Below are 18,837 nucleotides of genomic sequence, written 5' to 3'. Positions count from 1 at the left end.
TATGACATCTGGGTTACATTTGAAAGTCAAAAGGTACCCATGAATTTGGGGAATTTGAAGGGATTAGTCATATTCCATAAATTCCATAAAATGGGTCACCCAGATGTTGGGGTGTTTTTGTATGTGTATCAGAAACAGGCAACGACATGTTTACTGAAAACAGCCGCCTGTTCGTGCAGCGGTAATCTCATCGAGCCAGACGCGGATGAAGCTCATTCAAAGAGCTGCTTGGGAATTACGGTATCAGCTGAAAATGTGATTAGATTGCTTCATCTGTGTGTCCCACTACAAGGGAGGTGCACGTAAGCGCACACACATATAAAGTCACTCATTACATCTAGATTTACCTGAGCTTTACAAAGCTTTTGCAACTCATGGACGGTACACCATCGAAAGTAAAGCCTTGTTATTAATGTTGGATTCCAGACGATAATGTCAATCCAATTTAAATTACATATGCTTCCTAAGACGTAAGTTATTTAATACCTCAGAATTAAAAATATTACAAAACAGTTTTTTCTTCTAATTTGTAAGATTCAGTCAAGAATACTCTGATAATCATGTGGTAACATCATTACATCTCAGTAATCTACTCTCACCAACGAGTTTAGTTCTCCTCTCCACTTTGCAGGTAGTTTTTCACTTGTGGGCCCTGTTCATGTGGTTTTGTTATGAATACAATCTATTTCTCATGGATTTTAAACATCAGAACACTATGGTTCAATTAGTTTTGGTTCACTGGCATAATAACTGTAAACAAAACAACCAAAAGATTTAGTATCACATGTGACATCACTTCTATTGCTGACTAGTGACTAGATTTGCCATAGAACTTTTTGCCTACGTTCATCAATCGTTAGATTTCAGTATGTCTTGTGGTGGAGACAGTCTAATGGTGCACATGTAATGGTTATCCAACCATTAATTTTCAAGATAATTTGTCATGGGAGCATAGGTTAATGGGGAAATTTTGAATTGCAAGGGGTGCTATATAAAAGTCATTACTATCATTAGGCATCATCTAAAAACCATGGATATCCAAATATAATTAAAATTATAATGGAAATCTAATGAGTAGTTTTTCTCTAAAGTTCCTAATTTGTTGGTTGGGTGGATACACGAACAAATATTTCTGCGAGAGGAGTCAAAGGTGAAAAACTGTAAAATGGTTGGATGATCGTTATTCTGCCACCAGCAGTTGGTTTCAGTTGAACGTCATGCTGCTAGTAGCAACAGCTGTTGGTTCTATAGCAGCTTAAATAACATTGTTACATCCATGTATCTTCTATCTACTGTTCAAATGCTCTTTTTGGAGCAATATCTGTTGAATATATCTGTGAATTAGTAGAACTGAGTTTTCTTGGATCAGCTTTAAAGTAGCTGTCTTTGGCTAATTCAGCAAAAAGCCACTGTGAAACTACTGTTGGGATAACTTGTGAATCCTACTCTTTTTACTTTTAATCTTGCTGCACTGTCTGCATGTTTGTTAAATGAATTATTATACTGTACCTCCTAAAGGAATTTAATGTTGATCTTTCGTTGCTGATAAATTGTTTCTCCCTGACCTGAAGCACAATGTAGCTAACTTCTCTGACAGACAGTCTGTTCTTTTGTGACTCCAGTTTCCTTGTTACTGCACTAACTCATTTTACAATAACTTCTATTGGTCTATCTTTGGTTTATGGAAAAGTCATCATTTTCTGATTTGTTTGATTGTTTCCAGTATAAATTTCAAAGGCAATCCACTGTCTTCAACCTTTACAGATTAAAAAAAGATAATAACCAATTCTTTAAAATCAAAGTTAATGTTTTATAAGATCTTTTCAAGAAATCAAGAAAGAAAAGTTAATACACTTTCCAGAACAAATGAATGCAAATTAGGGCTGCGCAGAGTGTTTTCAATCAATCATGATTTAATATGTATTTTTTTCAAATATTCATATGTATCTCCATATAACAAACAGATTTAAAATCACATAATATTACTGAAGTGTAACAGTCAAAATATTTAATGTGTTCCACTGTTATGCATTACACAAAACAAAACCCTTCACACTTCTGAAACAAAACCAAAAGATGTTCTTGTAGCTTTTAAATATAATTTGCTTGAAATCCTTAATTTGGACAACATAAATTTGTAAATACTAAACAGAGAAAATAAGGCTTCTTTCTTTAAGACCCTTGAGGCTTTAGCTTAGCATCATCGATATGGGAAATTCGTGAGGAAAAAATCATGTGGGTGAATGTGATCTCATTGTTTCAAAACTTAAGCACTTTCATGATCAAAAATAGGATTAAGTTATTTTATGACCTCAAATTAAAAAGAAAAAAAAAATCAAATTATATCAAATTCAAGACCTTTTAAGACTTTAAGGATCTGCAGCTACCCTGCTTTATTGCAAGTGTGTTTAGCTTGGTGCATAGTTGTGCAATTACACACACGGTGAAGGCAGAGGAAAAGTTGTGTACTATGCATTAAAATTTTAAAACAAGGACACGATGAACAAGACATGGGCAGAAGAGAAGACAAAGAAGAGATCCACGTGACACATGTGTGTGTGGTTCTGTGCCTCCTGCCCAGCCTGACTAGCTTTACTTTGGCAGCCGCCCTGAAGGCCAAATATCCTGAAGGACTAATGTCCCCTCTGCCATCCAAAACAAGCAGCCTGCGATTCACGGATGTCAGCTAACCCTGAACTTTCTAAGTATAGCTGCTACCTCTAGTATATACCACCATGATACCACTCACACAGCGCCACCCTCCTCAGACGCACACATAGTACATACACACGTGCAGAAACACACACGCATTAAAGGTATTATACCTCATCTCACAAGTAATATGAACCAAAACCATGCATTATATATACTGTGTGATATATCATATACACACACACGCACACACGCACACACACACACACACACACACACACAAGTGTATAAACAAACAAGGAAAAAAACAAAAAAAAAACAAAGTAGTAGTAATTTACATGGACATTTTTTACATTTTTCCCTATGTCTTTATAGGGCTGATAACTGCTGCTATCTGGAGTATTGAAGCCACGGAAAAAAGGTGTAAGGAGGGTGGAGGGTGGAGGGAGATTAAAAAAAAAAGAGAATTGCCTTTCTCTTTTTTTTAAGAAAGTGAGTTAGAAATAATGATAGAGAGTATTTGGCTCTTCCTGGGTATGAATAAATGAATAACCGTGATAGTAGTTCTTCAAAAGGGCACTGGCCAAAAGTTTACAGAACACAGTGTCCACGCTGTCCTCTGATTGCCCCCGGGACTCAGGAGGTGGTACGTTTGTGTGTTCTTGTGAGTGTGTGTGTGTGCAGCCTTTGTGTAAGTGTCTGTGTAAACTGTACGCGAGTATGCGGTAGCTACATGTGTATTTATATTCACAGTGTGACGGCTAGAGACAGATGATGCAAGGGCTTTGAAGAGTTTCCAAACAGCAGCCATAATTTTTTATACCTATTGTAAGACCTGGATTTATTACATCACTTAGCAGCCTAATAAGCCACAACAAAGTCACTTTAGCAGCAAGTATTAGCAAGTACAGTCTGTGTGGAGCCAAATGGTCCTGTGTAACTAGTGTCATCACAATAGGTTAAAAACAATGGTTCCTGAACATATCCATGGTAATAATCTATGTACACGTTACTGTAAAGTGCTTTGGGTGAATGTATTGCAAGCTGGCAGGTGTCGACTGACTCGCAATGACTAAAAGTGATTAATCTTTGGGCCGAGGTGTAAGATGGCGGGGTAAGATCATTCCCAGGCAAGATCCTCTGTCTCCATCATATGGATATAGAAGGGTACTGCAGTGCAGCTATGATAGCCTTAGTATGGTCATCTAGTCTCTGTCTCTGTATCATTTTCTAGAAATATCAATTTAGTTATCAACAAAAAACTATTTTGTCACGCCAAAAAAAACAAATGTCAAACCTGCTACTGTTTGGACGCATCTCTCAGCAGAGTAGCAAAAACACTTCCATTAACATATATGCCATCATGTGGGCTGCAACTAATGATCATTCTCATTTTAAATTAATTGATTAAAAGTTAAATCCATAAAGAAAAAAATGTTAAGCTTGCAGAGCACAAGGTGACATCTTCAAAAATACTTGTTCAGGCCGAGCAAAAGTCCAAAACCTAAGAAATATTCAATTTACAATGGTATAATGAAGAGAAAAGCAGCAAATCCTCACAACCGAGAAGCTGGAACTAGAAGATGGTTGTTTTTTTTGCTTAATAAATGACTTAATGCGTAATCAGTTACTAAAATTGTTTTCAATTTCCTTATTGATTCATCTGTTAATCAATTCAGAAGAACTGTGGAAATAAGAGCAATTTTTTATTATTGATGCAACTCGTGGATTATCTACAATAATCCACGTGTGAGTTATGAATATGGATTTGGATTTAGCTTGAGCACAATGAAACTACTCACCATCCAGAAGAGGGTCCCGGTGGCAAAGTCTGCATATTGCTCTATAGTTGACAAGACACTGAAGATTAGACACACCAGGACCATGAGGAAGCTGTAGGGAGGGACACAGTGTTTTGAGTCAGTCATCTCCACTCACCACGTCATTCCAATAATTTAATCTAACAAAGTAGACCTCTACTTCTACCTCATTATTTTTATTTATCTTTCTAGTTACTTTTAGTTTTACTCACTACATTTGGAAAAAAAAAAAAAAGGAAAAAAAAAGGATAAATCACTGTATTTATTTCCAAAGACCAATTGTTTGGGCAGTAGTAAAACAGAAACACATGATTGGAAAAACTGAGTACATAAATCCATTTTAACATATGTTAAATTATGAATAAAAATATAAAATAATAAAATAATTAGAATTCAGACCCTGAATGCGTATAGGGGTTTGTATTACTTTTTCCTCACCGAGGTGGTAGAGGGTATAACATGAGTATTGTATGAGTTGGTTTTGGCTAAACAGATTTTATATACACCAATCAGCCGCAACATTAAAACTGGTAACTGGTTTTTATGTTGCGGCTGATCGGTGTAGTCTGACATCCTATTTATGTTCCTAGAATCAGATGGTCTGTAAATTGTGCTGAAGATAGTCCTCTGATTAAAACAGTCACTTTCATTCGCATTTTTTCCACTGTGTCACTTTTTACAGTTGAAATAAATAGACCCTTTTTGCATCTTCAGAGCCTCTTTTTCTTTTTTGTCAGTGTGTGGTCAGTTGTAATATTAAAGACTAATGGGATTTTAAAGAGGGAATCACGAGGCAAGATCTAGGTTTAGGGGATGGGAGCTGTCACTCAGAATGGAGTCTGCTTTCTTTAAGAGTCGACTGTTATACAGAGCAGACAGACTCTTCTACTGAATACCGTTTTGTTGCACACTAACCACCTGAGTGAGCACATTTTTCTGTTTGACACTGAGGCATGCAACACATGACTATAATATTTGATACGAAATAAAAGAAACAAGCTGTTTAATAGTCAGTTGTCCTACATAAATGTCAAGGTACTATAGGTCTGTTTTTCTTTTTGTCATCAATCTGCTTGTATTAACAGCTAACAGGATGTTTCCACATCTCCTAGCAACAGTGAAACATTCCGACGAGACTGTCCATCTGTCAGTGTATATACATAGTCTACAAATATAGCCTTGTGAGTGGGACACCCACTACCAGCACACCTAAATGAAGGTAGGGGAAAAAGAAAAGGAAGGAGGGAGAGGAAGGAGTGAAGTGGGGGAGAAAGGTAAGGCTGTTATTTTCATTATCAATGTATTTGCCAATTACTGCTTTGATTTACTGTTTTATCTTTTATCTTTTTTTATACGCATCTTCCAAGAGCCCAGGGTGATATATCAAATTTGCTTGTTTTTTGTTTTGTTTAGTTTTTTGCTTTTTCGTAAGGAAAAAAAATGATATACATACATGCCCATGTGTGTACTTCGTCCTACATATCCTCATATACATTTACATATACAACCCATACATTTCCTGTATGGGAGGATCAACAAACTCCAGCTCCCTGTCAAAAGCCTCGACGAGGAGTACAGGGTTTGTTGCATAAGAGAGGCACTGCTCTATCAGGACTCCGGGGAGTATAGAGAGGCATCAGTAGGTATTAATGTGCGGACAAGAAGGAAGAGCCCAGAAAGGCCTGGAGATGGCAGATTCTTGGCTGAGACACAGGGCTTTGATGGGCACAGTGGCAACTGGAAGCACAGGGGTTTGGGGCCATCCCACAACGTTGCTACAATAAGGCCCATGGCAAGGACGGACACCTAGTCCTGGAGCTGGTGAGAGCAGGTGTCGAGGAGGAACAAGACAGCATAGACAAAGGGGGAAGGGTGTGTGCTGGAGAGGAATATATGCTGGGCAGATATCTGGCAGGCAGAACCACAGCGGACCAAGTTCGTGGTCAGCAGTGTATGACGTCCTACCTAGCCCAGCAAATCTCCACATATGGGGCAAGAGTGATTTTCCAGCATGTACTCTATGCGCTGGGAAAGGTTCACTCGAGCACATCCTCAGCAGCTGCCCAACAGCACTGGCGGAGGGCCGCTAACACTGGTAACACAACATGGTGTTGATGCCATCTACAAAGCTGTTGCCAAAAACAAGCTTGTCCGCAGTCAGAGGAACATCGTCTTTGTCAGGGCTAGTGAGCAGCCTCAGCCACTGCCCAGATCAGCAGTCAGTCCGCTCACCTCTGTCAGACTGGGAGCTGCGAGTCAACTTGGGGAAGCAGCTCAAGTTCTCAGACCGCGTTATGAGAAGTGCATTGAGGCCAGATGTAGTGCTATCATCAGCCTCTTCAAAGCAGATGCTCCTTTTAGAGCTGACAGTTTCCTGGGAGGACTGTGTGGAAGAGGCAAATGAGCGGAAGCGGCTTAAGTACCTAGCTAGTGGAGCAGTGCCGGAGGAATGGCTGGAAGGCGCACTGTGAGCCCATTGAACTGGGGTGTAGTGGGTTTGCTGGCTACTCACTATGCAAGGTCTACACTCTACTTGGTATCACTGGGGCTCCAAAAGAAGGAAAGTCATCGAGTCCACCATGTAGGCTACAAAGAAAGCCTTCAGATGGCTTTGGATCAGGAGGAGCGATCCGTGGGCCAATGCTGCTGGGACACAAGCCAGGGTCTGATCAACCCTGGCTGGGTCACCTGAGTGAGGATGTATGATGGTGAAAGACCCAAAACACCTGAATACCTCAGGAACATCTAAGGATGTGTCCCAGCACATCCTAGGATGCATCTTTAAATCACATATACAGTATATAAGCAAACACATTGTACACACCTATATACCTAGATACAAAAATACCCAAGTATGCAAGACAATTACCCTCCCTCAGTTTTTAAAAAATACACCACAAAAGCAATGAGTCGTAAAACCCTAAAGACTATTTGTTTGTTACGTCTTTTATTCATTTATTTTATTCACGGTGCCTCAAAGCACTTTATTTGTTCATTGGACTCCTTAAAATTCATTTCTGATCAAAATCTTTTTAAATTAAGCATTACTTTCATTTTCTCCTTCTACACACTCAAATCAAGCTACTTTAAAACTTTTAATTAAGTTTTTTAATGGATAACTATAACTTTCCCTTAAGACAATTACCAACTTGGTTAAAAACTGTATTTCTTAAACCACTGCATTGTTCATTTACTTATTCATTTTCAAAGAGGCTCATGAGGGGCTTTGCTTGGTCTTTCCTAACCCTACAGGACTAAGAGCAGAATCAGCTGTGTGTGTTTTCACCATTCCAGAAATAATCCTTGGAAAACATCTTTTAAGTGCTTTTACATGACATACTATGAGTGTTTGCATTCACCATCATCACAATCAAGCTCACTTTAAAAACACTCAGCAGAAGGTGCATTATGATGCTGTGTACTACATGGATTACATGCCATGTGCTGGAAGGGTTATGTAAGTGTCTGTTGTTTATTATTATTTCTGTAGCATACAAAATAATGCAGAAGTCTATATATCCCTGCAGAAAGGAAAGACTTTCAAATGCTGATTTCACAAAGGCTACCACACTGGAGGCGTGATCTATAATTTTCTTAATTGAGTATGCCCAAAAGAGAAGCATTTTACTAAATCAGACACCCATTTGAGACCCACCTGTATATTGGACACCCACATGATCCACTTTATTTAAGGAAAAGTGCAGAACGTTTGCTGCTTAAAAGATCTTGCTCGTTTCTGGTCTGTCAGCTGGTAGAATGAGCGCAAGACAGAGTGGGGTGATGGAGGGTAAGACTCCTAAAGGAGGATTCCCCTTACACACAGACTATGACATATGGGCCAGATGGGACAGTGATTTTACTCTATGGGGATTACTTCTCTCTCTCTCACACACAGATACACGCAAACGCACACACACACAACTTTGTTTTACCATATTTGTGGGGACCCGTCATTGACTTAATGCATTCCTTTCCCCTTACCCTAACCTTAGCCATCACAACTGAATACCTAACGCCAACCCTTAACCTAACCCTAACCTAAACCTAAACCTAAACCTAATTCTAACCCTAAAATCAAGTCTTAACCCTCAAACAACCATTTAAACTTGTGGGGTCCACCATTTTGGTCCCCAAAAAGCTGTTGAATCCCACAAGTACCGTGGACTCCCGATTTGCACGCGCACACGCACACACACACATCTTACATTAGTTGTGAGGACACTCATGACATAATGCATTCCCTAGCCCCTTACCCTAACCTTAACCATAACAAATAAATGCCTAACCCCAACCCTTACCCTAACACACACACAGACACATACACACACACACAGACACACACGCATCTCTTCCTCAATCTCTTGGATTCTGTTTAAAAAACAAATGCAAGCAAAATACAGAAGCATTGGACTACAATGTGAGTGTATTCCTGGACCTATAAAGGAAGCCAGGCATTGACAAGAGGGTGAGCTGAAGGGACATCCTCCACTCTGATTTAGTACATTGTCATGTACATGCCATTTTGACTGGGGTACCCAGGTTGAGGCACAGAGACAACCCAGGGCGGTAGTGAGGATGCTATTTTGGTTTGGTCCTCTCTTTGCTCCACATTGCTGAACTTGTCTTCTGTTGGCTAGATGTTTCAGCCTTCAACTTTGAAATCAGCAACCCACATCTTGGGATGTTCGAGTGCCACCTGGGATAGCCAATGAGATTTCATGGTTAGACGTGCCCTGTCCCCGACATATGGGACTTAAGGATTTGAGATGTGTATGACAACTAAAAACTAGGCTTAGAGCCAATCCAATCCTCTGTAGAGGTTACATTTTCACTAAAAGCAAATGATTCAACAACCAGGAAACCATGCAAAGTCAAACATGAAGAGGATAGGTCAAGCAAATGAGGTATGAGTCTGTTGTATTAAAGCACCAGCTCAATTTAAGGTTTAGATTTCAAAAATAAAGGCTGAATAAGAAGTCAAGAAATTAAGGATAATTCCAGCACGTGAAGCTCAACTCCTTCTGCGTACATCAGCTCCCATTTACCTAAAATATTCTACACTACAACATGAATGAATAACACTTTTTAACTGGTATTGCTGCTTAAGACAAAGACCACAGCGGAAAATGAAGCGTGAGACTTTACTATGTTGTCCTGTGTTGTCTTACTTGACTGACTTACTTTTCGTGTCAGATTAATAGTGATAAACAAAAGTATACTTGAAGGTACTACTGTATATGTAAGTTTTTGCTATCACTACATAGCCAACGTTAGCATTAACAGCTGTTTACTTATGAAGAGCTTCAGCCATCGTTGTTTTTACAAGGCAAGAGGTTAGAATACGCCCTCTGGGCAGCAGTACTTCATCCTCTCATCTTGAACTGATGACAGACTGGACGCAACATTGACTCACTATCACAAAGTAGTATTACGAGATGGGACGAGTGGACCATATCTGGTTAGCATGCTAACTTCAGCGGAAGAAAGTGAGAGAAAGAGAAGCAAAACAAGCGTCAACATTGGCATTGCTTTCCACCACTGGACACAGCTCTCGGCAAGTAAAGGAATGAAGTTTTAATGCTGTACTCATAACATTTTTTCTAGACTGGTAAGTAAATAGCTGACAATGCAAACGCTGGCTAGATAGCGATAGCAAAAACTTACAGTAAGTTTTTTGCCATCTCTAGTAAACTAAAGGAAAGGAAAATTCACCAGAAAACTGTGAGTCACACTTGCATCAGCTGATCAACTATAAGCTGTTTCAGACTTCAGCATCAGTGGCTCATTGAGATATCAGTTGATCAGCCAACAGCTACAGAAAATATATTTATAGCCTCCAAAAATATTTATATTTATAAGTGTACAGTGCAGTCCTTTGTTACCTGACAGCGCTTGCTTCTGCAGCTCTCTCACCAACGTAAGCTTCTCTATCTAATTTGTTCAAACCTCTGTGGTACCATTTACATTCCAAAGATCTAATATTTATGTCTGTTTAAATCCATCTCTGAGTTTTGGGATCTTGCTCAATAGCCAAATCGAACTATATAGCCATTTGTAAAAAAATGTCAAATTCCTTGACGCAAGAATCTCTGATAGAACTGCTGAGCTCTGCTGGCTTCTAAAAATAACCTGTTGCTCAGGTTTAAAAACTGCTGGGGTAATATTATCCATTGTACATTCACCAATCTGACGTGTGAAGTGACCGGCCAGTGGGAATAAAAATTTGTTATTCCAACTGGCAATTTGTTGCTAGGCCCTAAGTAGGCAGTGGCATTACCAGCCTTTTGGAAGGAAAGAGACCAGACAGAGAGAGCAGGTTAAAACTAGTGGAGGTAAAGTCGACTTAAAACCCATTTCCCTTATGTTGAAATGAGATCATCTTATTAGGATAAGCATAAATATGATGTCATAGTCATGGGTAGGTCATTGACAAGGTTGTGTGATCTGTGTGTTTTCCCTCAGTACATGGGACTATGGCATTTGTTTTGTTTTGGAACTATAACAGTGCACTACAATATCCCTGGGATTCCAAATACTGTACCAGCAGTGGGATAAATGTCAATTTCTTAGACACGCCATCCAGCACAAGGTTGCAGGCAATTCTGTATTTTATGTACTTTTTTTTTTTTTTTAAATGAATCATATTGACTAGATCGAGTCAAATTGATCAATTTCTAATCATTTACACCAGCTGTCAAAATGCCCCACTGTGCTCTGTTAAATGCTGGAAGTGTAACAAACAGTGTTGTGAGTGAAGAATTGATGATATCCACAGTCTCAAGAGTGCCAGTCAGCAACAACAGGTGAGCTTCTTTGAGTTTAAAGAAAATTAAAAACAGGGCTGCTTTGATTCAGTTTCAGTGACATTTCTCATGTGTATTCTGTTGTACAACTCTGCTATTGGCTGAAAACTCAATTTTTGTTCATGCTGGGAATTAAAACAAGCTTTTCAAAACCTTTCTAAAGATTCATGCCACAAAAAAAAAAAATTTAAAAAAAAATCAACACTTACAGACAGGACTGGGTCACTCACAACCATTAGCCAACCTTATTTAGCCAGGCCAAAACCCCTGGGATCTGATTAAAACAAAACAGCTGGGGCTTTAGTGAGTATTACTGACTGCTGATCCGCCAGCTTCCCTAAAATAAGTAAAACGCAGAGCAACACCAAACCCTCTACTCAATCAACTCTGAAACTAAGGCAATATAAGCCTCGGAAACATTGCCTAAAGACAGACAGCAGGGACAATTTGATCTCAAAGTGTGAGTGACAATTACGGAACATGTTCACAGTTGCAGATTAATGCATGGACATTGAAATATAGATTATGCAAACACACACTTTCTACATTGTGTCGACACACCATAGACTGTATTGCATACACACACAGACACACAGTATTCAAAGGAAAGTAAATGAAATAAAGAACAGCAAGGGCATTTTCACGTTTGAGAAGCACAAATGTTTAGAATTAATAATAGACCTGTATTGATTGGTTATCAAAATTATAAATGGTTCATTTTCTGCTGATCAACTAATCAATTCATCGACTAATCATTTCAGCCTGACGCCTTGCTCTAGGGCATCTGAGAGGGCCCCAAAGGAGAGCAATTGTTTTTTAGGGCAAACCTGACAACAGTCATGTGACCAATGAAGTTAGCCAACCCACAGTAGCAACAAATATGTTATTACACTTGTAGCTTGTGGCCCAACATTGGCTGGTTGTGGTTAAATATAATTTATCATTAAAGATGTTGTAATGTACTAAAGGCTGGGTGAGCAATCCCTCCACATAGAGGCCCAATCCAAATGTTAATGATGTCTTAACCTTGACTTCTCTCCATCTCCCTCAACTAAGCAGTGCATATCAGGTTGTGCGTTATAAATCTACTGAACTGTCAGGTAACACCATTCTCTATCCCTACCCAAACCTACCTTTGACTTACTTCTAAACCTTTGCACTGCTTCTGACTATTTGATAACTTTATCCATGCAAAGAGTAGACAGTCGGCTCATTCAACAGGCCACATATCCACATTGTATCTGCTTAAGCTGAGCTACGTTTGGCTGGTGCCACATTTTTACAAGAGAGCCATGGCTAGTTCAGGTGTCTAGCCATCACAGTTTGTCTAGATCCACTTCAAACTTCAACGGTGAATACAGTAAGTAGTATCATATCCCTACATTTGCCTTAAGCCACTCTTGTGTAGTTGAGTGTATGAATGAAGGCGAGTCAATAGAATTATCAGGTGGGCACTTTATCAATAACCGATGTTTTGTTGAGTTAGCCCATTCCAGCTACCCACCTCTCAACGCCCTTTATCTGCACACATACATTTAATCACTGTCCTCCAAAACAAGAACTGACTTGTACTGTGTGGCAAACGACTATTTGAAACCTGAAAGGCCTCTCTTTTCTTCTCATTAAAGCAAAGTACCACCTTCATCGAACAATGAAGACATATCCAACATCACCAAGAGTACATTCAAAACCACCAGGCCGCACAAGGCCATTAGCATGCTACTTAGCACCACTCAAGAAACAGTGTTATTTAGCACTATGCTAGTATATATCTCCAAGGCAAATTTTACCACAAAACTAAACCTAAAGGTTACACAATTCCACAATCAGCTCATAAAAAGATTATATTTTGCACTAGGAAAGCTTATTATCACAATCCGACAGTGTTTTCAGTTTTCAGTGTAAGTACCAGCTTACTCTTGTAAACCAACAAACAAGCTATTTCTACAGCATTTTAAAACATTGTAACTCCAGTGTTAAGATCTTACATCTACCTACCGTTACCCAAATCACTGACTTTCTCCTCTGCTAGAGCCATTTACAGGCGCTAACTATAGTGTCAGCCATGTTTTTTCTCTAAACCAGTTACACCTGCTTAAAATTCTGTCCTCAAATAGTGATCCAAATCCACGCCCAGTTTCCCAGCTCATGTCTGTTCTCTACAATTAATCAGGTATCTCATAGTTTATTTTATCACTTATTTACAAAAGGAAAACTGAAACACATCCCTGCATTTTCATGCCCACAATATAAGCTAGAGTTGGTACTACTGCGATGGATAGTAAAAACTGATCACCTTATCATTTGAACCAAGATCAAGCTCTATTATTTTCAATGGCATTCATATCCAATGAGTCTTAGCCACTTGCATAAATCAGATGATCTTCTAACCTTTCCGTTTAAACCTGTCACTTAGCTGACAACTTTGTATAAAAGTTGTTTAAAGCATTAAGAACTTTTATATTAAAAAATGCTGTTTCACAATAAAGTGGTCTGCTTAAGTTGGTAACGCTAAGCCTATGCGGCTGCTTGAATACTGCCCAGTCTGCAGCTGATACCACTGCTATGACTGCTCATATAACATCTGAGCCAAATGTCTGGCCCAGCATCCACCTGTATACACTGAGACTAAGGTCAAGTATAAACTTTGTACATAGTGTCTGCGTATTTGTGCTCCCACAATAAATCTGTTCCATCTGAGTTTGGTGACTTAACTTCCACTGTGTTTATATATTTAACACTGAGATTTCTCTTAGTTTTGGGGCTAAACACCTCTCCATTCTGAGGTTGCTTCTTGGACGTGACATGAAAAAAAGAGTTTGTGGCTTTGACAAGCGCAAACTTCAAGCCAAAGCTTGCAAATTGCCCTGGACAACTGCTAGCTCTTTACTGACCCCACTCCCCCTTCCCATCCATGGAAGAGCTTAGGGTGGATTACACCACATCAGCCAACAGCCACAAACATGGATATTCCATCCTGGCTTAGCTACCATGTTGTCCACCAAATACTTGGAAAATAGATGTAAATCTCCTTACAGGTTGGAGGGCAAGATGAATGAAAATATAAATAGTTTGTGTGTGTATGTGTGTGTCCGTTTGTGTGAATTCAAAGGCCAAGACAATGTAGTGACAGTAGGGTTGCACAATCACCTGGCTCAAGGTTCAGCTCAGGGTCGGGCGGGTCAAGTTGTTTAAAACTGACATGCTGGTGCGTCAATAAGTCATGTTAGAGAGGAGTAAAATAAAAACATATCAGATTAAGGCGTCAACAATTAGTCGACCGACAGCAAAATAATCTGCTGTATTCATCCTCTCAAATATGAAGATTTCCTGCTTTTCTCTGTTTTATCATCTTTACCTAATTATCTCTGAGGTTTAGACTGTTAGTTGGACAAAAAAAGACATCTGAAGATGTCATCTCTAAATCTGAGAAACTGAGATTGACACTTCTGACATTTTATTGAGTAAATGATTAATCAAGAAAATAATCGGCATATTAATTGATAATGAAAATAACATAGTTGCAGCCCAATTTTACTTTTAATAATTTTCTAACATATAGGGAAAGCTTAAGCTCACTATTTCTAAATTATTATTTGTAGAGTCCTAATAATTAATCTTGACTGGTTAAAACAAGCCTTTTATTTCCATGTTATTTTTGTGTACAAAACTTAAAATAAAACACCACATTTAGTATCATACTAAGTGACAAATATTAAGATTGTTGGCACGCAGTGTTACTTTTGTCAGCCATTTTTAGATTTAGTCTTAGTCAGAGATTTTAGATTTAGTCATATTTAGTCAACCTCACCCTTTTGTATTTTTAGTAAATTTGTAATAGACTAAAACTCTGGACGTTTTACTCTCATTTTAGTCTAGTTTTAGGCTACAGACTGTACACGACCATTTAAATAAATTTGAAAAGAAAATATTTGGAACCTCTTCGCACACAAAGCAAGCTAAGTACTAGATAGAAAACTGCTGTTCCATAGACTTTATTCAACCCCAAAACAATCTTCTACATTATATGCTGTTCATTTTAATAACCAGCAAAGGTCTCAGAACACATTTAGCCATCACAGACCCATTCAAAATTGACAATACCTGAAATGTGTATGGCAATTAAGTAGTGTGTGCTTCAACATGGTCAGCACGTTTAATACACTAAAACAAAAAGAACTTGTCTTAAGGTTGGCCAACGCAGCTGACTGGACTACTGACGTTAAGTGAGACTTAATCGCCATCTGCAAGCACATTAGGTTACCTCAGTTTCTGTGTGGTTTTCCTTAAAGTGTTTATTCAGATTTTTCCCCAGAGATTTTGTAGTCACAGGGCTTCTCCCCTGACAATACTACACACTCACTTTTTCTCTCTGTGGCGTTATATTTGAAGTGGGTCCAAATGTCAACCTGTTTTGTTGCCATCATAATCTTTTCCCTTCACTATATGTTATCCGATCATAGCTAGGTCCAGTCCAGCAGTGTTGGCAGTTTCAGTTCAGTTCATGGGTGCACTGGTGCACCGCTGGTGAGCAGAATCACCAGAAAGATGATTCGAGCCCACAAGAAGAGAAGTGTGCAGCACAGTCATTCAAAGGAGGACATTAAGATTGTGTCCTTGTATGAAAAAAATAGAACTAAATTTTAGTGTGGTCTTTTTTCATCAACGATATTGCAGGTTGATCTAGTCACAGTTAGGAATTAATGACATTGGTGCCGTCTCGTCATCATTTTGTCTTAGTCATGGAAAAAAAAGGTTTTTGACGAACACATTTAGTCATTGTTTTCATTATTGAAATTAACACTACTGGCATGTTGATGAACTTGTGTGTCTATGCAGCTGACAGGCACACCATTGTTGGCAAGACACTAGAAAAAGCAAAAATGTTCCTTTTGATTGTAAATGTTTTTGGAGTCAACGTCAATTTGCAGAAGAAAACTGCATTAAAAAAATCGTTTCCCACCGCACATACTGTAACTTACTAGTGAGAAACTGAAGTAACCCATATAGTACACTTTATTCAGTCTGTAATCTCTTGTAAGCAGATGTCCAACAAGAGGTTTCCTTCCTGCCCTTTCAGCATGGATGGAGGGGAAAGCCTGGAAGCTGAGGATTCACTATAGCCATTTCATTAATCTGCCGAGATATAAAAATACACAACAAAACCAAGTTGGCAGACAACATCTGGCCCACTGCATTTTCACGAGGATTAACAGGTGCAACAACCAGTTTGCTCCACGGCAAACTGGTCGTGGTATAATGACGTTGCAGTGAAAATGACCTTTATCAGGTAATATCTTTGATTATAAACAGAGATCATTTTAAAAAATGTTTAAAAAAAAAAAAAACTTGTTTCCCTCCTGTTTTAACTTAAACATTTTTGTCTCAACTGCACTTAGATGTTTTGTTCTTTATCGCGACGTGCTGTAAGAAACTTAACTCTTAGGCCTGGTGTACAAGAAGACAAAGAGGTATGGTTGTAATCTGCTTGCAGCCTGAGAAAGACATTTAGGAATCATGAGGACATAAATGTTTATTCCCTTTGGTTATGTAAAAGACTCAGAGGGAGTGGCCCAAACGTGAAGGGGATCATTTCCCCAGGTTGTCTGTGTGCTGGTGAGTCCGAATGCCATTGCATAAGACTCTTTTCGGACACATGTCCACGTATGCTGTCCCTTGTCCAAGGGATTTCTACCCACTCTGACTAACTCGGTCCTCATTAGCATGGCAAGTGCTTGTATGTTTGTGTTTCTGTCTGTCTACATTTAATATATTGTATGCATTTTGTTAAATTTTGTTTAAATGAACCATTCAGTGTTTTTTACCATCGAGAGGATACAGAATGCTCCTTGAGCACTTTTGTTTATTATTATGTTCATTTCACAGCACTTTATCTAAAAACAAAGTTTATAAAGTCACAATAAAATGAAAAAAAAATTTGAAAGCTACATATTTCCTTGCTGCCCAACAATTTGAGTTTTAACCATGTCAAAGTAGTTACAAAAACACATTAAGAGCTTTATCTGTTTGGGTTTAAAATTAATTTTGTAATGGGTTTTAAACCTTGCAAAGAATAAAAACCTCAGTGGATCTTTTTTTTTCTTTGATTATTTAATATTAGTACAAAATATCATCTTTTAGCAACTTCTATCTAAAATTATCTGGATCCACACCAGCTTTTAAATTAGTCAAATCTGTTAACTATTACTGAAAAGGCCTGCTTAAAGGATGTATCTTCAACACACATATATCTAATGCACTTACATTATGTGTACTTTTTGCATCGATTCATCTCTGTCAAATGTCGATTCTGTAGATGGTTCGTGTTCCCCTTTTATGGTACCTGTTGACTGGACAGATGTTCTGAAAAAGCCAGATGGAGTGTTGATGGTTGCATTTTCGGATAAGCCTTTATGAGCCAATATGTTTGAGCATTTCCCTTCATTGTATTTTGCATTCCGACCATATTTTCACATCTGTGTATGTGTGATCTAGCATCACAGATCACACATACACATCTGTGAATGTGTGATCTGTGATGGTAGATGCATGCCTCTGTCTGCAGGCGAACGGGTTTGTGTGTGCTGAAGTTGCTGGCAGTTGTGGAACTGTTGCCGATCCTGGCTTCAGCACAATAAGGGCAGTGCTGAATAAAGCAACCAACCGTCTGTGTGTGTGTGTGTGTGTGTGTGTCATCCTAATGTAGAGCAGGCCTATTAGGGCTGTCATGACTGCTGCATTCGGCCCTTTATGCGTCCCTTCTCCCCTGCCAGTCTCTAAAGAGGCCAGGAGAATAGATGGCCACCAGCAACAGCCATTGACAAGTAAGAGTTACTTAAAGGAGTGTCAGCGGGGATCAGTCAGAAGGGTTTAATATTAAATGAAGGACAGGCTCGGGTTCTCTCTCCTCTGTGAAGGGAGAATATTAGAGCCCCAATTACTGCTGGGATGAATTACCAGCAATACAGTAGAATGGAGAATCTCCGCAGTGTTTCCATTCATCTGTGACTGACAAAGGTAATATTTTAATGAGAGAATAATTCTGAAAAGTGGTAGCCATACCTGTTATCTCTAATGACTAAACATTAGGCTTAGATGTTTAAACGATTAAATCATTTGAAGGCAAGTGAGCTACAGCACTGTAGAGGGTGATCCGTGTGTTTGAATGATGGATTATTTAAGAGGAACAGGACATTTCAGAGGTTGAACACATTGCGATTGTTGCCAGAAGTTGCACAGCAGGCCAAACAAAATGATCGTGTGTATTCTTGGCCAGAGCTGCCAAACTGCTGAGTCCTGACCCAAAAGGGAGATACTGTGTTATATGTTGTGAACATGTAGGCAGAAAAAACAATGACAACCATGCACTATATGGTTCTCATCATTACAATATTTTTTGGAAAACATACATTGATGATTTGACTGGCCACTGGCCACTCACAAATTGAGTGTCTGAAATTCCTAGATGATTTTAAACTTTGCGGGTTTAAAGGTCATCCTTGACTGTAATGTTGAGAAAAAACATTTTTTACACACACTGAATGTGATCGCGATTGATGTGT

The 18,837-nt window shown here is 38.9% G+C and overlaps 1 protein-coding gene across 4 annotated transcripts in view; it reads right to left on the bottom strand.

Moving 5' to 3' along the window:
- Positions 1-18,837, bottom strand: part of kcnq1.2 (potassium voltage-gated channel, KQT-like subfamily, member 1.2) — a 170,929-nt gene that overhangs the window by 145,656 nt on the left and 6,436 nt on the right. For all 4 annotated transcript variants that reach the window (XM_040132054.1, XM_040132057.1, XM_040132056.1 and 1 more), the window contains exon 3: positions 4,455-4,545. In XM_040132054.1, coding sequence (XP_039987988.1) covers positions 4,455-4,545 — 91 coding nt within the window. The remainder of the gene's footprint in view (positions 1-4,454; positions 4,546-18,837) is intronic.

Source organism: Xiphias gladius, chromosome 8 (genome assembly GCF_016859285.1).
Source record: "Xiphias gladius isolate SHS-SW01 ecotype Sanya breed wild chromosome 8, ASM1685928v1, whole genome shotgun sequence".
Lineage (NCBI taxonomy): Eukaryota > Metazoa > Chordata > Actinopteri > Istiophoriformes > Xiphiidae > Xiphias > Xiphias gladius.
This window is presented reverse-complemented; position numbering and strand designations above follow the sequence as displayed.